The following is a 25,743-nucleotide window of genomic DNA, read 5'->3' as shown; positions in this document are numbered from 1 at the left end:
TCCTTACTCCTCACTTCAATGTGGAAATGATAATGAAAAACTGTAAAACAAAACAATGTTGGTAATGATGATAAAAAAAAATGTAAAACAACACAACGAGTTATGTTTTCTGTGAGAAGTGCTTGACACAGCAAAACACACATCACATGAAGAAAATAAAAGCAAAGCAAATTACAAAAAAAAAAGTAAAGCGCCAGCTTTGAAACCAAGATTCCAGGACGTGCACTGCAAGGCCGCCCGCAGTCATTCAAAATGGTAGTATAAGTGGAAAATGAACCCACTGGAACATTAACTTTGTCAAGCCACTGAGCTTCAGCACAGATTATGTTCATTTAAATGCCTCAGCATCAGCAAAAGAAACCGTGGCTCAAGAAGTAACCTCTGGGACCCAGAGATCATTTGGTAAGAGCATAATGACGTGTTTGTGAAAGTAAGATTAAAGGGAAGATCAAAAAAGCCAAATGCAGATTATCCACCTCTGACCTGAGCCGCATCTGCGAGGAGCTCAACATCAGTGAGACTTCCAGCCTTGTGTAGGAGTTCACATCTAACAAGATGCTCGAGGTCTCCTTACACGGGTGCGGCTGCGGTGTTAGACCGTGCTCCAAAAGTGAAGCAGGAGACCACAGGGGAGCACACGGAGCAACAATTAGTAGAACAGAGTTCAAAGCAGTCATCAAAGGCCCTGAGCGATACTTCAAATACAAATTCTGCAAAGTAAACCCACGAGTTCGAGGGAATCTCTTAAATCAAAAGGTCCAGATGTAAAAAGTCTGCTCTGAGCATGAAGTGACTCATAAGAGCAGCACATAGGACAGAGCCAGCTGGCACTCACTGGCGTGGTTTAAATCACACTGATTACATGTACACTAGCTTTTTCTGAAATATTTTCATTTAAGCTATCTGCACATTCAACAGAGTTTCAGGGCCAGTTTACAAAAATAAATTATTAATTACAAGATTTTAAGTCGTAAATTTACGAGAAAAAATCTCGTAATAATACTTTTTTTTTTTTTTGGGTGGCCCTAAAATTCCGTCGTAGCACGCACCTGGCACGATGTAAAAATCTGAAATGTGAAAAGGGAAGCAGACATGTAAGTGGTAGTGCCTTAAAAATGTAAATTTATTACATTGTTTTTATGGATGAGTGTAACGGGACAAGATCCGAATTTTTGTTGTAATTACACCAAATATTGGTTGTCCCTTAGTGTTAGGATTAGCTGATCTCCCTCTACCTATCACCCTCATGCAGGAGCTAATACAGGATGCTAACACTGTGGTTTCTATTTTCTTGTTTTCGTCAGGTATGTGTTAGCCCGCTCTTCTGTTTATTGTCCAGCAGGAGAGATCATCAACAAATGGAGGTGGTCTCCAAGGGTGCTGCTGTGCTCCAACGTCTTTAGATTCCTTACACACAACGTAGAAAAATCAGTTTCTTCTTTGGTTGAATGAGAAAAATGAAGCTTTAAATGAGCTGAGTGAGCCTTTGTTACGGAGGTAATGGGAAGTACCCAGGCGCAGAGAGGAGAGGAGACAGGAGGATGCAGGAAATAGGGTTTAATAACATAAACTAAAGACAAAAACAAAACCACTGCATACGAGCCGGAACGGGTCGTGGTGCGTCCAGCAACCTCCTCGGAGCCGGAACGGGTCGAGGTGCGTCCAGCAACCTCCTCGAAGCCGGAACGGGTCGTGGTGCGTCCGGGAACCTCCTCGGAGCCGGAACCGGAGGAGTTGCGTCCAGCAACCTCCTTGGAGCCGGAACGGGTCGTGGTGCGTCCGGGAACCTCCTCGGAGCCGGAACGGGAGGAGTTGTGTCCAGCAACCTCCTCGGAGCCGGAACGGGTCGTGGTGTGTCCGGGACCCTCCTAGGAGCCGGAACGGGTCGAGGTGCGTCCAGCAACCTCCTCGGAGCCGGAACGGGTCGTGGTGCGTCCGGGACCCTCCTAGGAGCCGGAACGGGTCGGGGTGCGTCCAGCAACCTCCTCGGAGCCGGAACGGGTCGTGGTGCGTCCGGGACCCTCCTGGGAGCAGGGACGGGAGGAGATGCGTCCGGCAACCTCCTTGGAGCCGGAACGGGTCGTGGTGGGTCCGGCTCCCTCCTGGACGCAGGACCGGGTTGGGACGCCTCCAGTTCCACCTCCGGAACCAAAACGGGGCGTCGAAAGGGACGGTGGCGACGACGACGGCCCCTTTGCACAGCCAAACGAGGCCCGTCGAAGAAGGAGGCGGGGAGCTGACCCTCCAAAGTCCACTGGGACTCGACCCCCTCCTCCTCCAGGTAAGGGTCCTCCCACAGCCACAGGTCCTGGTCCAGAGGCTCCAGGAAGGCCCGTGGCCGGAGACTGTCCAGCGCCATCCAGGAGTCAAGGGAGGACTTACGGTGAGGGCGGCGGTGACGGCGACCTCCTCTTGAGGCTAGGCGACTCCCCTCGAAAATGGAACCGGAGACCTGGGACCAGGGGCATCTGGTCCTCTCTGCCCCCTGGCAATATGCCTCCAGGAGCCGCATGTCCCTCATGCCCGGGTAGAGGAACTCGTCCGGCCGTTCTTCGTCTGCCTCCTGGCAGAATGCCCCAAAACACCCAACGTCACTCTCTGCTGGGTACATATTTGGCTGGTCCATAATGTTACGGAGGTAATGGGAAGTACCCAGGCGCAGAGTGGAGAGGAGGCAGGAGGATGCAGGGAATAGGGTTTAATAACATAAACTAAAGACAAAAACAAAACCACTGCATACGGCAGGCTAGAATCTCGAAACACTACAAAAGCACTCAGCTCGAAAAACCGGGGAAGAATACAATATGGACCAGCACAGGAGGAAGGGAAAGACAGCACTTAAATACATACAAGGCAACAAGACACAGGTGGAAACACTCAGGACTGAATGGGTCAAGGTAAAACTCAAAACAACAACGAAACAGGAAATACTACAAAATAAAACAGGAAATCCAGCAACAAAACACAAATGAACTGAAACCGTTACATAACCCCCCCCCCCCTCAAGGAACCGCACCGAGGTTCCTCCAAGAGTCCAGGAGGAGGGGGCCCGAAAGGCCAATCCAAGGGCCAATAGCAGTCCGGCGAAGTGGGTCCGGAGGACGACCGGGAGGCCGCTCTGTCCGGCGAAGTGGGTCCGGAGGACGGCCCGGAGACCGCTCTGTCCGGCGAGGCGGATCCGGAGGGCGGCCGGGAGGCAGCGCCGTCCGGTATCTACAGTCTAACCAGCAAACGGCTGGCGGCTCGGGGTCCGCGGCAGCGGCTTTGGCTCGGGGTCCGCGGCAGGCGGCTCGGGTTCGGGGTCCGCGGCAGGCGGCTCGGGTTTGGGGTCCGCGGCAGGCGGCTCGGGTTCGGGGTCCGCGGCAGGCGGCTCGGGTTCGGGGTCCGCGGCTTGCGGCTCGGGTTCGGGGTCCGCGGCAGGCGGCTCGGGTTCGGGGTCCGCGGCAGGCGGCTCGGGTTCGGGGTCCGCGGCAGGAACGGAAGGGGTGGCGTCCGACAACCTCCTCGGAACCGGAACCGGTCGTGGACGGTCCGACAACCTCCTCGGAACCGGAACCGGTCGTGGACGGTCCGACACCCTCCTCGGAGCAGGAACTGGAGGAGTTGTGTCCAGCAACCTCCTTGGAGCCGGAACGGGTCGAGGTGCGTCCAGCAACCTCCTCGGAGCCGGAACGGGTCGAAGTGCGTCCAGCAACCTCCTCGGAGCCGGAATGGGTCGTGGTGCGTCCAGCAACCTCCTCGGAGCCGGAACGGGTCGAGGTGCGTCCAGCAACCTCCTCGGAGCCGGAACGGGTCGTGGTGTGTCCGGGAACCTCCTCGGAGCCAGAACGGGAGGAGTTGCGTCCAGCAACCTCCTTGGAGCCGGAACGGGTCGTGGTGCGTCCGGGAACCTCTTCGGAGCCGGAACGGGAGGAGTTGCGTCCAGCAACCTCCTTGGAGCCGGAATGGGTCGTGGTGCGTCCGGGACCCTCCTAGGAGCCGGAACGGGTCGAGGTGCGTCCAGCAACCTCCTCGGAGCCGGAACGGGTCGTGGTGCGTCCGGGACCCTCCTAGGAGCCGGAACGGGTCGGGGTGCGTCCAGCAACCTCCTCGGAGCCGGAACGGGTCATGGTGCGTCCGGGACCCTCCTGGGAGCAGGGACGGGAGGAGATGCGTCCGGCAACCTCCTTGGAGCCGGAACGGGTCGTGGTGGGTCCGGCTCCCTCCTGGACGCAGGACCGGGTTGGGACGCCTCCAGTTCCACCTCCGGAACCAAAACGGGGCGTCGAGAGGGACGGTGGCGACGACGACGGCCCCTTCGCACAGCCAAACGAGGCACGTCGAAGAACGAGGCGGGGAGCTGACCCTCCAAAGTCCACTGGGACTCGACCCCCTCCTCCTCCAGGTAAGGGTCCCCCCACAGCCACAGGTCCTGGTCCAGAGGCTCCAGGAAGGCCCGTGGCCGGAGACTGTCCAGCGCCATCCAGGAGTCAAGGGAGGACTTACGGTGAGGGCGGCGGTGACGGCGACCTCCTCTTGAGGCTAGGCGACTCCCCTCGAAAATGGAACCGGAGACCTGGGACCAGGGGCATCTGGTCCTCTCTGCCCCCTGGCAATATGCCTCCAGGAGCCGCATGTCCCTCATGCCCGGGTAGAGGCACTCGTCCGGCCGTTCTTTGTCTGCCTCCTGGCAGAATGCTCCAAAACACCCAACGTCACTCTCTGCTGGGTACATATTTGGCTGGTCCATAATGTTACGGAGGTAATGGGAAGTACCCAGGCGCAGAGTGGAGAGGAGGCAGGAGGATGCAGGGAATAGGGTTTAATAACATAAACTAAAGACAAAAACAAAACCACTGCATACGGCAGGCTAGAATCTCGAAACACTACAAAAGCACTCAGCTCGAAAAACCGGGGAAGAATACAATATGGACCAGCACAGGAGGAAGGGAAAGACAGCACTTAAATACATACAAGGCAACAAGACACAGGTGGAAACACTCAGGACTGAATGGGTCAAGGTAAAACTCAAAACAACAACGAAACAGGAAATACTACAAAATAAAACAGGAAATCCAGCAACAAAACACAAATGAACTGAAACCGTTACAGCCTTTTGGAAAACAATGAAAGCAGATATGCAGACAGGGACGCTAACAGTTTCTTTTTCCAAGTCCAAGTCAAGCCTAAGTATTCAGTCACAATTTCAAATCACATCTCAACTCTTAAAGCCAAACAACATATTTTATTTAGCTTTTTCAAATTATTTAGAGTAATTAATTACAGACAAATTAGCATGTTGTGTTTTTATAATGGTGTTAATCTAATTTTTAATCTATAACTATTATCTACTATGTAAGGTATAATATCAGACAAGATTTCTGCTATCAGAAATGAACGGATGATGCAAAAGTATGATTCTGTTGGAATACTGCTTCAACGCCCTTTCATTTCTGATAAAGCACACCTTGACGTACAATAACCGCTTATAACCCTACTACGATCATTTATGAAAGAAAGACATATTAAATCAACTGGTAGTATTTCAATCTTGTTATATTATAGATTTAGTCTCATGGTCTCCTTTTCACAAAAGACTGATAGGTGGTGTGATGCGATGCCATGGTAACGGCTTCTGAGCGTTATATATATACCAATTTCAGAGTGGTATATATGCTGATAATCATAATAGGTTAAACAAAGCATCATTTTAGAGGGTAAGTCCAACTGTTCCTGCTTGTTTTGTTCAGCCACAATAAAAAAAAACACAGTCCAAAGTCTATAATTTGTTCAATTCTTCCGGTGTCACCTACAGTGTTACATCTCCTCCTTCTTCTATTCTCTTCTCTCTCTCTCTCGTCTACAACATTCCAGTCTTCAAAATAATCAAATTCACTAAACAGGTTAAGGAAACCATTAAATCGCTCATGTCTTTCCTACTGTATTGCTGTTGTGATAAACTGTAGAATACATGTCAACATATGGTATTTATAACAAGTGTGGGATCGATACTTTTTGGATTGCTCAGAAAAGTGTGGTTTATGTATAAAGAAGCGTAATGTGTTTTACACACTTTGGTTGTTTTAGTCTATAGCACAAAACATTTCAAAATTAGTTTTCAGATATTATTATTTTTAATTACTTTAAATTGAATGGAACTATTATTTTCAATAGGAAATACCACTGCAACTTATTTTTAAACAAAATAACATATAAAAGTGAACAAATGTGAACGAATAAGTCAAAAGAATCTGAGCTTCCATGGAACAGAAATAAACATTTTTCTATTGAATAAAATGAAATTGTTGAAGCCTCTTCACACTATGACAGCTAGCCATAACAGGGAAAGTTCTGCTGCTTCTTTATTTAAAACAGCTACATTTTTTTTGTTACATAAATCCTCACAATAAATAATTAACTTTACACTGTTTGTGTTGTTATGTTGCATTAATTTTAATGGAAACAAATGCAATACTTTTTACGGGTGTATAAAATCTGTGCCAGGTTCCTTAAATGCTCCACATAAGTGCAGCCAATTATTAAAACTAATTTGTTGAAAACAGCATTATGGTTTTATAAACAAGAGGTTCATTTTAGTACAGCAAAAGTGCAGCTCCTGATTGCTTAATTATTGTTTAAGTAACAAGAAAAAAAATTATTCATAAACTTTCAGCTAGATTTTAGGAATCCAATGTTGGACTCAAATCCAAATACAGACATGGAACATTCTGTTTATCATCTTTTTATCCTTCTTTTTTGGAACTCAGTCAGATTGAAATAATGTCCAGCTGATCAAGAGGGAATTACAGACTTTATACGCTGGAAAAAAAAAAATCAATATTTACCACCATCTCCTCACTTTTGTTTTCTTCTCCTTAGTGTTCACTGATAAGGAGTGACTTGCATAATTTCCACATGCAGATAAAGATTGGATGAATCTTCTTTTAGATATCCTACTAACAGGGTGCAAATACATACATAAGGGTGTGTAGATAAGCTGGTATATTGATGAGGAGTACAGTTTAAGATTGTCAGAGTAACATTCCACTTGAAATACATCACTGGTTCAACACACTGTCATAGGACTGCAATTTAAGGTGCATTTTCAGAAAATGAATGCCTCTTCCTCAGAAAACATCCCCTCAGCACTTTCTAAATCTTTAGAGCTGCTGTCCCAAAGCAGTAAAGCACTTTTTCAAGGGCTGTATTACTTTTCTACAATCTAGTTCTTGTTAAAAGCAGAAAACTTAGGTGTCTGATTCCTATAGGAAATAGTTCTGCCAACATGACCTTCCTTCAGCATATTTATCAGCCCCACAGGATCCAATGGAAGTGTTTGTGTGAGAAACAGACCATAAAAATATCCTTTGTTTGTAATGTTTCCTGATAACCTGTCTGTAGCAAAATAAAAACTGAGTTCTGAATTCAACTAAGACATGCTCAGGTAGATGAAGGCAGGTGGGTAATGGTCCCATCAAGTCTTAAAGCCTTTTTAAACTTCACTTGGTTTTACTTGTAAGCTCAGAAAAACGATACAAGCAGCAATATACAAAATACAAACAACCTGAGCCTAATAAATAGTAAATAGTCAGAAATCAGTTGATTCAAACTGTTGTTAAGACTTAATAATAAAGTTATTTTTTGCAACAATTGCTCTTCAAAATCGTACTTTTTGTCACACTCTTAACGCCGTGTCCCACAGTCACTACGTAAATTTTTCGCATTTTCCATGTATGACATTTCCGTCTTTCATTATACATGTGTGATAATTCTTAAACATACCTAAGTGTTTTCTTCTTGTGGTTATCTTTCCACATTTGTCGATGTGCGCAGATGTTCGTCCAGGGTTTCCCCCGACGTGTCTTTACTCAAATTTGTTTTTTAACTGACTTCTAAGGTTCTTCTATGGTTGTGTTTTTTTCACATACCTAACATGTTTCGACGGATGTCTTCCATCTTCGTCAGAGTCGTCCAATGGTAGTGATGTGACGTATATAAAAAGACATGACTGTGACTTAGGCAGAGTGACCTTTTGAGGTTTGACAGGTGACTCCGCCCTTTGATGTCAGTTTGCTGCTGGTGGAGAACCGAAAGCGAGCACACACTTCCATGAACCGGGATGAGGGGGCCTTCCTGCTTTCTGACACCTGGAGTAACATCCTCTAGCAGCAAACAGACATCAAGGGGCGGAGTCACCTGTCAAAGTCTGACTCACTCATAATCATCTGTTTTTATATACGTCACATCACTACTGTTGGACGACTCTGATGAAGACGGAAAACACAACCGTGGCTGATAATAGAAGAACCTTAGAAGTCAAATAACACATACAAACACTATGAACTTTATTGTTTTTAAACTGTTTAACATTTTTTGAGATAGTTACACGTATTTTGCATAGTTTATATGCAATTATTATATAAACCTTACACAAATGTGCACGATTTTTGCATATGCAAATTTGTGGCTTTCCACGACTGTTAAGCGTATATCTAACAGACTTTTCACGCATGTACCACCGATGTATAACTTTTATATCTCATATATGGCACAAATCTCACATATAAATTACATAATTGACTCACAAATCCCTAATGAATAGCATATAAACAGCGCAATAATCATGCACGGTTCATGTTCTACGTTGATTTACAGGTGTTCTTTGCGTAGTTTATTTGTACTTCTGTGGTTTTAGCGTGATTCATTCATGACACATCTGTGAAAATTTCATGTAAAGACCACAACTTTTCTTACTTTTTCAACATATATTCATGTATGACAAATTTTCATCTGTGCAATAACCACAAAATGTATGTAGTGACTGTGCGATATGGCCTTCAATAATAGACCTCTAAGAAACCGGGAGGCTTCATTTCCATTTTAATCTCCAATTCACACTTTAATTCACTATGGCCACTTCTCTAAAAGTTTAAATCACCCTAGCAACCACTTCTATTTTTGCCTGTCTGCATCTGATAAATGTCCCCAGGTTTTGTGGTGCTATGGGAAATTTGTCTTGCACTTCTGCTCTGTAAGCACGGTTTACATTTGTCAAACCCGATGTGAAAATGTGTCGTCATCCAGATGCCACACATAAGCTGGTGGACGTTTGTTGTGAGTGTGTGGGAAATTAAGAGTTGGACTCATTTTAATCAAACTAAATGTACAGTAGTAGTGGAATTGCACAATGGACAAAGATATTAGTTTTAATCTATAACATATTTGAGATGTGCGAGAAACTTGTGGCTGTTTTTTGAAGATTAAAATATAGGTGAGTATTGGAACGAAGATCGACCGGTAAATTGAGAGCTTTGCTTTTTAGCTCAGCTCTCTCCTCACCACAACAGACCGAAACAGCGACCCCATGACTACGGATGCCGCTCCCATCCGCCTGTCAATCTCATGCTCCGGTCTTCCCTCACTCGTGAACAAGACCCCCAGATATTTAAGCTCCTCCACCTGGGGCAGGGAGACTCCACCCACCGAGAGATGGCCCGTGAACTGCCACCTTATCGTGGTGGGGGAGTTTGAGAGCTCGAGTGATCCCAGGAGCTAAGCTGTCTGGGGCTTTTGCCCCTGGTAGGGTGTCCCATGGCAGACAGGTCCTGGGTGACGAGCCAGACAAAGAGCGGTTCAGAACCCCTGATGAAAGGAAGCAACAAGGACCCGAATTTTGCAGCACAAAACCTTCTTCAGAATCAAATTGTAAATAAAACAGAAAAAATGTAGGTCATGTTTTTTTTGTCCCTGCAGCCCAGTACCAACTGTCCCATGGACCGGTATTGGTCCACAGCCAAGGGTTTGGGGAGCACTGGTTCTGTTTGTCCTCCATCATTAGACAAATAACACAAGAACATGTGAAAAACACCCAAAAAAAACTTTTTCTAAAAAGGAATGGTGGGAGCACCACCATTGTTAATATTATAACTGTTAAGAAGAAATAAAGGTAACATCAGTTTTCCTTCAGACGTTAAAGGAAATTGAGGCTAAAAAAAGGTGGAAGGCGGTGAAAGCATTATGGTTTGCTGCTTCGCCACAGTAACTCCACACTAAAACAGCTGAAAGAAAAGTAAATTTAGCTGTAAAATTGTTTAAGCATTTGAAGTTAAAAACTTAAGGAAAAGGAAATTACACAAAACATGCAGTAAAGTTAGCATTACTAACATGTGGCCTCTCTGCGAATGTCAACAGCTGCTTCAGGAAACATCTGATGAAAAAGCATTTGAGTTCAAGAGATTTTTTACGCAAAAACTCAAACTGCTTGTATTTCTGTTTAATTTAAAAATTAAAGCAAAATAATCCAACCACATGTAAAGTTAGTGTAAAAACTTGAAATAATGAAATGTTTTCATGTAAAACTTTACCATCACAGAATGAAGCATGGAATTCCCAATCGGAAAACATTTCTCCTCACCGATGAACAGCTGGCTGTTGAGCTGCAGGCTGAAGTGTCCATCAGCAGGAGCTGCCTGGGTTGCAACGGGCAGATCGTCCAGTCGAAGCGTCGCTTCTTTGATGTTCCTCTCAGCTCGAACGCGATGCCACCGGTTGTCGTTCAACGGGATGCTTGAGTTGACATAAACCTGGAGTGGGCCATTCCCGACATCGAGAGAGAACACCACCCGAGAAGAGGCTTCAAAAAGAAAGAAAGATTAAAATAAATGTTTAAAAAAAGAAAAACCTAAACAAAAACATATACGAAAAACATACAAATTCAATTAAATGCGGAATAATAAAAAATGAGTAATTAATAGACTGCTTCATTCACTTCTGCTCCTTGTTTATTTTACAAACAGCCAGTTTTCCATTCATGCAAACATCTTCTGCAGCTCAGTAAATATCAGGATATTTCTGCATAAAAAGACAGGTGTTTCTTGCCAGGTGCAGCTGGAACAAAAGCAGGTTTCACAGCAAGCCTAAAACGAGCAGATGCTTTGAAAGAGAATAAAAACAGAAGCTTTAACAAGCAGCACAGACAAAGCAGGCATGCAGGAGAAGAAGGCCTCACTGGAATGAAACGTAATTACCCTCTCACAGCAAAACAACGAGCACAAATGCCAACAGTGCTTCTAACGAAGCAGACAGGGAACAGGTAACGGAAAAAAAATAAAAAGTAAATTGGGTCTGTGTGCTGATTACAGAGAAACAGCAAGGATCTTCAGCCTTTTTAAAGTATGTTCTTCCGAGTTGACCAAGCCTGTTGATAAAGTTAACTCTCTTCAGTAGAAAAAAAGAGGTGAACTCTAAAGCAGATGATAAGTTAAAAAACACACACAAGATTAGTAAAGCAGGAATGGTGAGGAAGCAAAACTGCAAAGTACAGAAGTAGAAGAAAACCTGCTTTATCCTTTAAAGCTTCACTTTTGGACCAAGGTTTAAATCCTTCACTGGACTTCACAAAATGACATTTTCTTGACTGAAAAGGAGTGTATCATTTTAACAAAACCAACCAGTTTGCAAAGACTACAGAGATGCATGTAGAGGGAGATAAGACTGCAGCAAACTGCTTTCACAGGAAAAACCTGAGGCAGTGTGGGGGAAATCTTGGGCTTGACAGAAACTGCTCCCCGGTGAGACAACGTGACCATGCATTGAGCAAAAACTACAAAGACTGAAAAACAACAATGTGAGGCTCCAGTAAGTCAGATCCTTCCTTTGTTCCAGAAAGGATCACAATAAATCCAACAGCTTCAGGGAGGCAGGGGAATTGCACAGAAATTTGCAGGTAATAACAGATTCCATCAAAGCTTTGTCTGTTAAATATAACATTTTTCAAATGTTCACAGCAAAGACAGGAAATCAGGTTTCGGTAAATCTTTCTTTTGTTGTTACTTCAGATGAAAGTCTTACCATGTATTTTATATTGTTGTTCTCATTTGGGTATACTGGTTTTTCCAGCTTTAGCACCAGGGACAGTTTCAGAGCCATGCACGGCCTGCTTTAGCACCACGGACAGCACCCCACCCCATGCCTTGGGATTTACTTCTCCAGCCTGTCTTTTAGACCGCTCCATTAAAGGGGGAAAGGCAAAGGAGAAGACAGACAACATGACTCCAGCTGTCGTGCTCTGCTGGTGGAAGGTGGGGATGTATTGCTGCAGAAGCTCATAACCAGATAAAAAAAAATGTCCCAGCGTCCTGCAGTAACTTCATTTAGAGATGTATTCTCAGGCCCAGCAACATTGTTACCGAGCGATCTGAGGAGGATGGAGGCAGAGCTGCAGGAGCTGCAGAAGCCATACTAACAATGATTTCCCAAAGGAAACTCTCCCTGTTTCCACTTTTCTGTGTCCTTAAATCCCACAGACAAGACAACTTCCTCTGAACACAAGAAACAAAAACACAAATCAAAGCTAAAGCAGAACAGTGGCTCACCAGGGCAAAAATACAACTGCAGATTCAAAGCTGCCTTCTTAAAGTCAAACAGGTTGGCATGGCTTCAGTATACATTATAAAATCTATAAGTAAATCCATCAACTAATTACCATCCAGTTGGTAATTACCACCTCAACAAATGACCCACTTGGATCTCTGTAAATATGCTTATAGCAAATCATCTGCCTCCAACCAGAGCCACAATGTGTTTTGGAATTCCAAAATGGGCTGGCTTTGGTTTGACATCAACCCTCTGCACTTACCTGGACCTGGGACCACCACACGAAAGCACCGGATTGTGCCCCCTCGGGGTTAAATAAAATATGGTCTTCCTTTAAAGACCCACTTTGAAAATTGTGGTTTCGTTTTTTTTAACATGTTGTTGTTGCATTTTTGTCAAAATGGAGGACATGAATAAAGAATATTAAGCTTAAACTTATATTTCTGAGTATGTCTTTATAGTATGTAGTTAATATGGCAAACCACAAGCTTTTCTGATCCGAGCTGCATCTAGCTTAAAACTGTTCGACTGGATAGCTCCAATATTGCTCGCCATTTTAGCAGCACCGCCAATGTTAAGTTGGAGTTGTCTGTAAGCTAGTGGAGAGCACGTAAACACAGGGGGCGTGCCTACTGCCCGCTAACACTTTTTAATGAACTACTCCTGCTCTGCAGAAACTATGTCCTACTAGCACAGGAGCATCTCTGTTGTCCTTTCCCCCTTTAATAAAGCCGTCTAAAAGAAAGGCTGGAGAGGTAAATCCTAAGGCACAAGAGCAGAGTGTTTTCTGTGGTGCTAAAATAACCTACAAACAGGTTTTTGGGTTTTGGCTAAAAACTGCATAATCAGCATTAAAAAACACACTGGCAACATTTTGAAAGGAGATTGAAATATGATTGGGACTTTAATGTTTTTAATAATGTTCAGTGTTGTGTTGCATGCTTTAACATTGCTGTGGATGAGATTGTTGGTGTAATGAATCTTATCTATCTTATTTAGAAAAAAATCAGAAAATAAATCCAGACAGAATTCTATAAATACAAAGAACACATGAAAACACAAATGAGTTTGAAAAGAGAAAAAAAGAAAAAGGGAAATTAAAGGTGGATGTCATTCAGAGTGTACTCACAGCTGAGTTCAATCCGGATAAAGTCTTTGATGCCCAGGTTTTCCAGGAACACCCCGGAGGAGGCCGTGGTTTTAAACAGGAAGGAGATATCAGCGCTCAGCTCTCCATGGAAGGTGGGAAAGTGGAGGTAGGACGTCTCCTTATCAAAGAACGCTGCGTTCCAGAAGTTTTCTAAAACAATTTCACATGCAAGGTCTTTAGAATAAAAGCCAAATAAGGATTGTTAATTCAGTTATCTCTGAGGAAACAGTGGCTCTGTTTGACTTCGTGGGTAAAAAAAGAAAAACTGTAAGACAAACAACTTCAGGACCTCCCACCTCAGTCATAGCTGCCATTGTGCGTATCTCATTATTGATTTTTTCAGTCATTTTCTGAAACATCCCCCTGTTATTTTGCTTTTAGAGAGAATTTTAATAGAAAAATCTTGGACTTTTTTTCTTAAGCTTCTGGAGTTTCAGCAGGAGGAATTTTCCACTTATGTGGCTTTACAATTAAATGCTTTTTATATGAAACTCCATGAAATATTTATAAGAAAAGTCAAATTCTTATTCGAATAGAGCCGTATTTTGTGCAGTTAAAAACAGAAACAAACAAACATTTTTAAAAAATGGTCAAAAGCATAAAAAACAGGAAGGGGGCAAATACTTTTTCAGGTACAGGTACTTATTCAGTGGGTGAGGACTTTTTCCATTTAGTAAGAGATCAGGCAGGCTTTGCAAAGTGTACAGAACGTACTGTCTCCATGACAACGGAGCGGCCCCACTCTGTAGACACCCTCTGAGTCTGGCCTGTGGACATCACCCAGCACCAAAGACCTTACGGGGAGGCTCTCCTTATGGGTGACCAGACCGGCATCTTCAGTCCTGACCAGGAAAGGAATGGAGAAAGGACAAAGACAAAAAGGTGAGAATGGAAACAGAGGGACAGTGGCAAAGAAAAGAATAAAGTTAGAGATGTAAACCAATGTGTTGGTTTAAAGTAAAATATCTGTAAAGCTATGAGCAGCTGATGTAAACACAGCAGAGTGTGTGCAATCTCTTCTTAAAAAAATGATTTCCAACTGCCAATCAAAGCTTCAGTGTCTGCATTTTTTCTCTCTACAATCATACACCTCCTGTCCGTTTACGCCCACATTCAGCTTCACGCCTGTTTCTTCCTGCAGAGGAAAGCTGGGAATAAAAATAGACGTGGGACTGAAAAGTTCTGGAACTTGATGCAGAACTTTGTGAGTCTGATGAAATTCTGAGCGGCTTTCTGCAGAAACACCTCAGACGGGGAAATGACGCAAAGTAAGTCAGGCATGGGGAGATAGCTTAACGCTAACTCATGGATGAAACTTTTACTTGTTTGAAAAGGAAACGGCAAAAGACACAATTTAGGCACCGGTGGTCCACATGTTGAGTGTTTCAACTGTAACTCCAGAAATGTTTTTTAAAGGGCGTATATCATGCTAAATCAACTTTTTTAAGCTTTTAAGTGTATAATATTCTTTTTTCCTCATAATTTTTTTTTTTTTAAAAACAAGAAAAAAACTCAAAGCAGTATTTTCACACATTTCTGAGATTTCCTCTAAAAACCTGTGCTCTGAGCACCAGCCCCTCCCAACCCATGAAAACGAGCGGGTTCCTCACAAGCTGACGTAGTGAAGTGAGAACAGCCCCTTCCAGGAAGATTATGCGCTGCCAGCACCGGGCTAACACAACCACCTACTTTCTCCGTAAAGTCATCTGCACATCCATCTTTGCAAAAGTTTGGATGTTGTTTGTTTTTGTGGGCGAGACGCAGACACACTGCTGAGGTTGGCTAGATAGACGTCATGAAATGGGCGGATTAGACATTGAAAAACTTCAGCTCCCAGAGGGTACCAGTGCCTGAGAGAGAAATGTAAGTTGCAGTGGTGTATGTCATGACAAATACTATGAGGGGCCGTATAAGACATTATTTATTCTGAACCATTCACATTCATACATTCTTGCTCTCACAGTCATATATACTCTCTTTCGCATACATATATTCTCTTTCGCATACATATATTCTCTCTTGCACGTACATATATACTCTCTTTCGCATACATATATTCTCTTACGCATACATATATTCTCACTTGCACATCCATATATTCTCTCTCTCGCATGGTATTTTTTTTTATTTTCAATGAAGTTATGTGGAAACTAAGACAAAAATCTGCCGTTTTTGTTTTAAAGCTTGTGTTACGTACTCTTCATAAAAAAAGATGAAGAAAAGACAAATTGATTTCCACCAGTGTTTTGATAGTACATGTATGGTTCTGTATTTGTCATGACATACACCACTGCAACTTATATTTCTCTCTCAGGCACTGGTACCCTCTGGGAGCTGTAGTTTTTCAATGTCTAATCCGCCCATTTCATGACGTCAAGCCAGCCAGGCTCAGCAGTGTGTCTGCGTCTCGCCCACAAAAACAAACAACATCCAAACTTTTGCAAAGATGGATGTGCAGATGACTTTACGGAGAAAGTAGGTGGTTGTGTTAGCCCGGTGCTGGCAGCGCATAATCTTCCTGGAAGGGGCTGTTCTCACTTCACTACGTCAGCTAGTGAGGAACCCGCTCGTTTTCATGGGTTGGGAGGGGCTGGTGCTAGACATTATTTATTCTGAACCATTCACATTCATACATTCTTGCTCTCACAGTCATATATACTCTCTTTCGCATACATATATTCTCTTTCGCATACATATATTCTCTCTTGCACGTACATATATACTCTCTTTCGCATGCATATATTCTCTTACGCATACATATATTCTCACTTGCACATCCATATATTCTCTCTCTCGCATGCATATATATTCTCTTACGCATACATATATTCTCATTTGCACATCCATATATTCTCTCTCTCGCATGCATATATATTACTTTGCACATACATACATTTTCACTCTCAATGTCACTCTTAAAAAAGAATGTATGTATGTGAAAGACAAGTATATATGTACGTGTGAGGAAGAGTTTATATGTGCGTGTGAGAGAGGAGTATGCATGAAACGGAAGTGACTTTGCATGAAAAGGAAGGCACTTTGAATGAAAAGGAAGGCACTTTGCATGAAACAGAAGGCAGATGATTTCTCGTGCTCTGATTGGACGAGAGGCCGCCACCTCCCATTTTGAACACACTCCAAACCCTAACACTTGTACTGACTCATAACTATTAAGGTTACACAACTTAAATGTCATTTTGTAGTTGATTCAACTATAAAGTATTAAGCTCTATCAAGATTTTTTCAAATTTAACTGAACAGTGCTAAATATTTTAAAGCTTATTTGTATCTAGCACTCAAAAATTTCAAGATCCCTGAAGTAGTGTCATGACGTCATCACGTACTGGTGGGAGGGTCTTTCGTTTTCTCAACGTTTGAAATTGAAAGTCGAGCATTTTATTTTTCTGCAATGCGTTGCGATTTCGTCCCGCTTTAAGACGCCCCAACCTCGGGTTTTTTTTTCCATCCGCCTCATCGCTGATGGTGCCGTCTTGTCTTCAGCCCTGATTTAATTTGGTAAGTTAAGTATCGTTCATGGTTTATTTTGAATGAATGCTTTAAAAATGCTCTTATACTACCGTAAATGTGGTTTACTGTTGTTTAAACATATGTGTGTTACGATTGTTTTAGAGCTTAATGTGGCAATGTATAGATGATTAGTTTGTCATAACACGTATGGCGAGCCAAACCCAAAATGCATTTCTGCCCGTAAGTTACGACGGTGATGAGTTTTTTTTTTTTTTTTTCAGAGGTAGAAATTATCTGTTATGCTGCAATCACACTAAACGTGATCTGCGTGTGAAATTCGCGTTGGAGGCCTCTGTCTGTGGCTAAAGTTTGCTGCTGGACATTTGTCCAAAAATGTCACTCAAAGCCTCTAACGGTTGTGTGGGAGGAGCTACCGCCAACAGTTTTAAGCCTGGTTGCTACATGGAAGCATTGGATTTTGAATACAGCTTTAAGCTTTTATAAATCACTGATCTCCGTTATAAAAAATGTTTTTGTAAAAATAAATTAATCAACGTGCTCGTGTTGTGTTCAGGTACCGAACTACAGAGTTCAGTGTTTCACCTCCAGGTAGACGCCAAGGCCAGCCAGGTAACTTGTCTCCTGATCAGTTATTTGTCTAGAGCTATTTAAAAAAACAAAAAATGCAATAGGTTGTGTAGTGCAATAAATGTTTTTTGATCAGAATATAATTGAAACATTTTTTTAACATTGAAAAATGTCTTTTGGACTTTTTCAGATACTGAACTTTAGAAAGTTCACCAGAAAGTCACCATTTCACCAGAAAAGAGGTGTCAGTGGGTGAGTTTTATACTTATTTAATATATTCATCCTGAACTATTACCATTATTAGATTTATACGGCAGCATGGAAACACTTATGCACATTTTAACTAGCCAAAGGTCTAAATAGAGTTGAAATTATTTACAATTTAACTAAACATATTTAGATTGCAGGCTGAAGGTGGCACAATGGAATGGAGGTGCAAGTTGTGTTCTGTTACTTTGGCACTATGCAGTACTACATATAATACTGCAGTACTACATAGCCAATATTCCAAAGTGTTTCCACTGCCATGTATGTGGAGACACTTTGGAATATTGTCATGTCTTTATGACAGTATATTACAATAATAAAATGATGTTGCATTAGCACCATTCCATCATTTGAAACCATGAAAACTCATCTGTCAAGATCTGAAATGGATTTATGTAGAGTAGATGCAGTCAGAGGAAATTGTGCAGTTTTTACATGTTTGTGTAACTTAAAGCTGCCCTTTTCTGAGACTAAGTCCACCAAAACAGACAGGAACTGGCCAGCTTGGTTAGGATTTATGACCTCCAGGTGAATTTCTAATGTGCATAATTCAAAAACGGATAACAAATCATTTGTAAACAGCTGTAAGAAGCCACGGTGTAACTTGCCTTAAAAATGACTTTGGGTCTTTGACCTGAAGTGGATCATGGCATGAACACTGTATTGTCCTCTTACTAGAAATAGACATCTAGAAAAGGTATCATTTTATTATTTCTTAAAGTTCCTTAAATAAATATTGGAAGTGTTTGCTCTGCATTTGCTTCAATGGTAATGGATATTTCTTTTTATTCGTTTAGGACCAACGTGATGTGAACATGAGACGGGCACTTGTCCTCCATGCACTTCCTGTTTATCTGCATGAAGATGCATCCAACTTCTTCAAGACCTGTACAGTAAGTGCACACGACTCCCTGTCAATGGTTTTCACTAATCCTTTAATATTGATTGAGATTTTATTGAGTGACATAATAAATAGGGCAATTGTTTGTAGTTTGTAAACTGAGTGATATTTTTAAATGGTTTTAAAAATGAGACGGAAGATGAAAGGCGAACATCAGGGACTCCTGATTGGAAGGAGTGGGAACATTTTCGTTTACCTTTTTCTGCTCCTGATCCATCATTATTTGAATAAAGAAAAATGAAGCTTTAGTCTTAAATTATTTTATAAATGTCCTCCTTCAGAAAAATGCTAAAGAACTTTTTAAAAACACAATTTTAATTGGAGTTGGTCCTTAAAACATCATAGCCAGTTGATTAAAATCTAACAGAATGTTAGCATGAAAAGATTCCCATTGACAGATGAAAGGAATGTCAGTTTTGGACATTAGTGTGATGAATATCTTTGAGGGTCTGAACTCATCTGTGTTTTTTGTTTTGTATTTTCCAGAATACCAGACCTCACAGACACTGCTGTGGGTATCTTCTCAGTTGTCGTGGTGACGCTCCGGATGCTGCCGTCAGTGGTCCCACAGATCTGGCTGACTAATCTCTTCTAACTCTTCGGGGACATCTATGCTCTGGACCTACAGCACCCCAAAAAACTTGAACTTGCCTTTATATTTATTCAGAATGCTGTCTTGAGCCTTGAGGACAGCAAACCACTGAAAGGACATTTATTGACGCTGAAGAATGTTTCGTTGAGTGAGTCTTCCAGAATGGACTATTTGTTGGTTTAAGTGTTATGTAACTAATGTGTTTTGTTGTGATCATTTGCTTTTTCTGCCGTACAATACAAAACCAACTCTTTTTGTCAATATGTTGTGTGGCACTCTTATAATGCAGTTTTATTGCACTGATTGTTTCTTCATCCTCTTGATATTTGTGCTTTTTTTTTTTAAAGAGCAATTTAAAAAAGTGTATTAAGCAATCACTATTGTGTGGCCTTCACGTTTGTTGGTTTTTAGCAATGTTAGCCTTTAAAATGTAGTGGGGCAGTATCAATATCTCTGTTTAGAATACATTTTAAGATGAAGAATTTTAAATATTTTCAATGCTACACATTTAATGAGTTAGAGAATTTATAAAGCATTTGAGTGAATTTTACATATTTTATGAGTTGAGTAATATTATAAAAATATATAGTTAGTTAAAGCGTTTTTTAGTTGGAAAATATTAAAAACTTTAAGTAAATAATCTCTCTTTTATAAGTTGAGGAATCTTAATATTTTTTATATGAAATAATACAAATTTAAGCCAACTGACAATATGAATTTTAATAAATGTTAACTTAAAAGTTTTAATAATATAACTTAACTGTTGCGTAATCTGTTACACAATAATTTTTAAGTTCAGTCAACTCGCTAGGGATTACGGTGCAGACGCTAACATGAACCAGCAAGAAATCCCAAATTAACAGACTTGTGGTGTGGAAAGGTATGTTTTTCAGCTAGCAGTAATAATCAAAGTATCCGTTCTCTGTTTCAAAATGAGATTGCCACAAAACCGTATGTTATCTCATACTGGAACAGCTTCGGATGTAGAATTCTGTGGGAAAAGGTTTGGACCCTGCCACAAAAGTATTTCATCACCAATAAAATCAGAGAAATTTCTTTCAAAATTCTTCACAAATTTTATCCGGTGAAACATTTCTTTACTAAGTTTAAAAAAGATCTGGACATAAACTGTTCATTCTGTCATTCCTCACCAGAAACTGTGCCTCATCTTTTTTGGTTTTGCTCTTTAACTCAACTATTTTGGAAAGATGTGATACATTTTATAAGAACTCATCTATGTGAAGATTATAGATTATTTTACGAGCATATTATTTTTGGATATTTTACACAAGAAAGACTTAATGCAGAAGAAATATATGTAGTTAATTTACTTATAATTGGGGCTAAGTACTTTATACACAAGTGTAAATATGCCAACAAAAAAACAGTGTTTTTTTGTTTTTCAGAAAGAAATGGTTTTGTATGTGAACAGTATTAAATCTTCCACTAACAAAAAAGCTGTCAGAACAGTTGAAACATGGTCTCTCCTGAAACTTTAACAGATTCCTTTGCCTTATTATTTTTGTTTAATTTTTGCATAACCTGTTTTACATGGTTATCATTATGGTTTTTTTGTTCATTCTCCTGGCGAACGTGAAGATTGTATTTTGCACACAGTGGAGTTTTGTGTTTGGTATTTTGTATGTGCAAGATAGTGTTAATAAAGTTTATTTTAAAAAAACGAACCGGCAAGAAGGAACCACGGGGGTCCTGCAGCCATCGGAACCTTAACAAATATTTCATCTCCACCTCACCGTTGCCTTTTTTAAGAAATGACAGCTGGTTTTCCCACATTTATATGTAGTTATGGATCGAAAACAAGAGGAATTTAATGTAAATGCGTGTTCCGGCGTCAACAGGAAGTGTCGCCCATAATTCACGCAAAGGCTCATGGGGGCTAGGAATAAGGTGGATACGGATTTTCTGTTTCGGTGGCACTTCTATTACCATTATTGGTATTTGAGACATTCCTTTGTGTCTCTAGAGATGCAGACAGATTTGTGACCACTTGAGGTGAAGATAAAATATTTCTTAAGGTTCCGATGGCCTGCTGCAGGACCTCCGTGGCTCCTTCTTATTGGTTCATGTTAGCGTCTGTTCAAAATGGGAGGTGGCGGCCTCTCGTCCAATCAGAGCACGAGAAATCATCTGCCTTCCGTTTCATGCAAAGTGCCTTCCTTTTCATTCAAAGTGCCTTCCTTTTCATGCAAAGTCACTTCCGTTTCATGCATACTCCTCTCTCACACGCACATATAAACTCTTCCTCACACATACATATATACTTGTCTTTCACATACATACATTCTTTTTTAAGAGTGACAATGAGAGTGAGAATGTATGTATGTGTAAAGTAATATATATGCATGCGAGAGAGAGAATATATGGATGTGCAAATGAGAATATATGTATGCGTAAGAGAATATATATGCATGCGAGAGAGAGAATATATGGATGTGCAAGTGAGAATATATGTATGCGTAAGAGAATATATGCATGCGAAAGAGAGTATATATGTACGTGCAAGAGAGAATATATGTATGCGAAAGAGAATATATGTATGCGAAAGAGAGTATATATGACTGTGAGAGCAAGAATGTATGAATGTGAATGGTTCAGAATAAATAATGTCTAGCACCAGCCCCTCCCAACCCATGAAAACGAGCGGGTTCCTCACTAGCTGACGTAGTGAAGTGAGAACAGCCCCTTCCAGGAAGATTATGCGCTGCCAGCACCGGGCTAACACAACCACCTACTTTCTCCGTAAAGTCATCTGCACATCCATCTTTGCAAAAGTTTGGATGTTGTTTGTTTTTGTGGGCGAGACGCAGACACACTGCTGAGGCTGGCTAGCTTGACGTCATGAAATGGGCGGATTAGACATTGAAAAACTACAGCTCCCAGAGGGTACCAGTGCCTGAGAGAGAAATGTAAGTTGCAGTGGTGTATGTCATGACAAATACAGAACCATACATGTACTATCAAAACACTGGTGGAAATCAATTTGTCTTTTCTTCATCTTTTTTTATGAAGAGTACGTAACACAAGCTTTAAAACAAAAACGGCAGATTTTTGTCTTAGTTTCCACATAACTTCATTAAAAATAAAAAAAATGCATGCATCAAGTTCTGGCAGCTCATCACGTCAAGTACATGTCTGAAAACAAAAGTTGCTTTTGTTGTTTCTGAAGGTCAGTACCACTCGCTGCGGTCGGCGTCACAGTTGCAGTAGTGCTGCAGATCCACACAGTTGCCCTGCAGGCCACATGCACACTGCTGGCTGCCTGGATGAGCCCCTCCCCAGTAGGTCTGGACCCGGCCGGGACTGGGACCACCGAGCCACCAGCTGAACGGAGAGCCCTCTGCATGGAACAAGCACATCAATCACAACCTTCACCTTTTCATGTACTTTTTTCCAGGTCATTACAAAATTGCGAGGTTATTTTTAAAATTTTATCCACGATTATTTTGTAAATAAAAAAAAAAAAGCAACCCTGGAATATCACAATAAAACTTTAGCATGTTTTAGCAGCAGAAGGTGAACAACTGTCATCAAGACAAGAACCCGGTTATATTGGTTCCTTCAGAACAATCAAATGCATTAAAAACTATAAATAAAGACACGTCTCAATAAAAGCAGATCATCTTTTGATTTCTCTGAACAAGGATTACACTAAAAACCCTTAAATGTGAGAAGAGAATCTGATTTTATTGGAATGATCAGGATTGAAAACGATTAGAAAAGTTCTAATTAAGGAAACTCTGTTTGATGTTTTTTGCATACTGCCTTGGTTACAAACTGGCACTTTATTATTATTATTATTAGTTTTTTTTGGCACTTTACAACAAATGTGAGGAGAGATTGGGCTAGCACATCCCTTCTGTAAGCTAGAGTCACGTTAGCTTCTTCCTTTGCTAGAAAACCAATTAAACAGGTGGCATACAAAGAATGTCAAAGAAATATATATATTTTCCTGTTCTTGTAACCTTAAACGTCAAACATGGTGGTGGAAGGCTAATCATTTGGGCTCGTTGTGGATCACAAAGTGCATGTTGTTGCTCGAGGCCCATGTGTTTGTCAGGCTTTGCAATCACTCCGTCAAAACGGACTCAGATGGAAGGAAACCTTACAAACAGACAATCCTCAAAATATAAAAGAATGGTTACTTTAAAATTTAAATGTATACATTAGCAATGAAATGATGATGATTTAAGAAAACAATTTCAGTACAAAAACAAAGATTTCTTCTTTTTTTAAGGGAGTTTCTGTCACATAGTTTGATGGAAGCGACTACAGATAAATGAGTGGCTTACCTGGAGTGTTAAGGAGGCGGGATTTTCTGCAGCGGTAGGACAGCTCCTGTTCGCACTGCTGTGATTGGCTGATAGCAGCTAATAGTTGTTCTTCCTCTGACGGGTATGAAAAGTGGACCAGATGCTGATCTACACCAGGACCTGGTTGGACTCTGGTCAACTCAGTGTTGTTGTGATGGATCATCATCCATGTCTTCTGCTCTGTAATCCCAAACTCCCAAATGTTACAGCACTCCCTTAAATTCTCATTTCTTTCTAAGATTTCTGTTGGAAATATACAATTCTCATCCAATGTCATGCTAATGTATGTTTAGCATAGGTGTCCTTGAGCATCTTGTGGTGAATCACAACTTAGAGAGCGCTGTCTGATTGATTCCTGAGATTTCTGTCAGTGTCTTGCTGGTTACTGTGAGACTCCTGTTTTGTGTCACTCACTGGAAGGCTTAAAGTAAGGATTCCTATGTGGTCCCCCCCAGGGGGCAGAACAGCAGATACCAGCAGTGTCTGTTATTTTACAATTTCCATGTTTAAATTTGTAAGTGTAGAAAAACTTTATCGAAATGCTGATGGAAGGTCTTTAGTCAGGACCAATTCCATTGCCAAAAATGTTTGTAACAGAAGTGGTGACTGCAGTTTGTAATGCAGCTGATGTTCTACTTCACTAAGAACTCCTTCATCACAAGGCGGCTTCATCAACCAGGTGGTGCAGCCAGGAGTCTGCTGAAAAAATGTACTTGGATCTCATCTGTTTATTAAGAAAGACATAGTTCTGTGTAACAAAACCACTTTTCTAGTGTTAAGTGAGCCTCTTTTACCAACCCTAAATGTACTGTCAGTAAAATCAAAAACCTTTTTATTGATGTGCATTAGTTAAACAGAGTAAAAATGTATATTTAGGGCCCGAGCACGGAGTGCAAGGACCCTATTGTAATTCGAATGTTTATTATTAGGGCCCGAGCACGGAGTGCAAGGACCCTATTGTATCTGTTAGAGTTATTAGGGCCCGAGCACGGAGTGCAAGGACCCTATTGTATCTGTTAGAGTTATTATTATTAGGGCCCGAGCACGGAGTGCAAGGACCCTATTGTAATTCGAATGTTTATTAGGGCCCGAGCACGGAGTGCAAGGACCCTATTGTAATTCGAATGTTTATTATTATTATTATTATTAGGGCCCGAGCACGGAGTGCAAGGACCCTATTGTATCTGTTAGGTTTATTATTATTATTATTAGGGCCCGAGCACGGAGTGCAAGGACCCTATTGTAATTCGAATGTTTATTATTATTATTATTATTATTATTATTATTATTATTCTACCGGAAGAGTCGCCTTTTTGAGGCCTTTAACATACCCCAAAACTCACCAAATTTGGCACATACATCAGGAGTCGCGAAAAATTTCGTATTTTATAGGAGATTGGCATGGGCGCAGAAAAACGGCTTGATAGCGCCACCTACAGTGACTTTTGTCCCGACGCCCCGCATACGCTTTAACGTACAAGCTTGATTTTTACAGGGCATGTTCTTCAGATGGAGACCTACAAAAAAGTCTGAAAGGACCCACCTGTCACTCGCACAGGAAGTCTGATATATTGAGGTCAATATGTCATTTTTGCTTCATTTTGGACATTTGCAGGCCTCACTCTAGAGCGAACTCCTCCTAGAGATTTGTGAATAATGACTCCAAACTTTGGTTTTGTAAACTAAACACATGTCCGATGTTAAATTGCGAAGCTTTTACGTTTTTACGGATGTTTGTGACCGTGGCGGCGCGTCGAAAATGGAGGTCATTTTGAAAACACGCCATGAAAAGAAAAATGGCCATTACTCAGCCATGCAAAATCCAATATGATCCAAAGTTGATATGCATGATTGTAGTCTGACTTTGAACACATCTGCAATGGAAGAATCTGGAATAGGTGTAGCGCCACCTGCTGGTAAAAGGAAATGACATGTTTTACTTGGAGCATCACTGCTCCAAGTAGGATGAGCCGACACACCTCAAAATGATGTCCACCTGTTGAAAAGCCATTGATGTTTACTCTGATAAAAAGCCATAACTTTCAATGCGGGGGTGTGGTCGTGACAGAGCGGCGAAGTTGGGCGTCTCGCC

The 25,743-nt window shown here is 41.7% G+C and overlaps 1 protein-coding gene and 1 long non-coding RNA gene across 10 annotated transcripts in view; one reads left to right on the top strand and one right to left on the bottom strand.

Annotated features, from left to right (window-relative positions):
- Positions 1-25,743, bottom strand: part of LOC105356097 (contactin-associated protein-like 4) — a 258,282-nt gene that overhangs the window by 48,567 nt on the left and 183,972 nt on the right. For all 9 annotated transcript variants that reach the window (XR_013650452.1, XM_078934174.1, XM_078934178.1 and 6 more), the window contains 5 exons: positions 23,631-23,831; positions 22,516-22,678; positions 14,219-14,346; positions 13,484-13,654; positions 10,394-10,612 (listed from right to left, as the gene is read on the bottom strand). Coding sequence is in view for 8 of the 9 variants with exons in the window: in XM_078934174.1 (XP_078790300.1) it covers positions 10,394-10,612; positions 13,484-13,654; positions 14,219-14,346; positions 22,516-22,678; positions 23,631-23,831 (882 nt within the window). In the remaining variant the exon portion in view is untranslated. The remainder of the gene's footprint in view (positions 1-10,393; positions 10,613-13,483; positions 13,655-14,218; positions 14,347-22,515; positions 22,679-23,630; positions 23,832-25,743) is intronic.
- On the top strand, positions 16,908-19,341 carry LOC144986622 (uncharacterized). The gene is made up of 2 exons (XR_013650454.1): positions 16,908-18,720; positions 19,215-19,341. It is a non-coding gene; the product is annotated as an uncharacterized LOC144986622 (long non-coding RNA).

Source organism: Oryzias latipes, chromosome 17, assembly GCF_053564925.1.
Source record: "Oryzias latipes strain Hd-rR chromosome 17, Olatipes_Hd-rR_3.1".
NCBI classification, from domain to species: Eukaryota; Metazoa; Chordata; class Actinopteri; order Beloniformes; family Adrianichthyidae; genus Oryzias; species Oryzias latipes.
The sequence above is the reverse complement of the archived record's forward strand: the minus strand, read 5'-3'. Positions and strand labels throughout refer to the sequence as shown.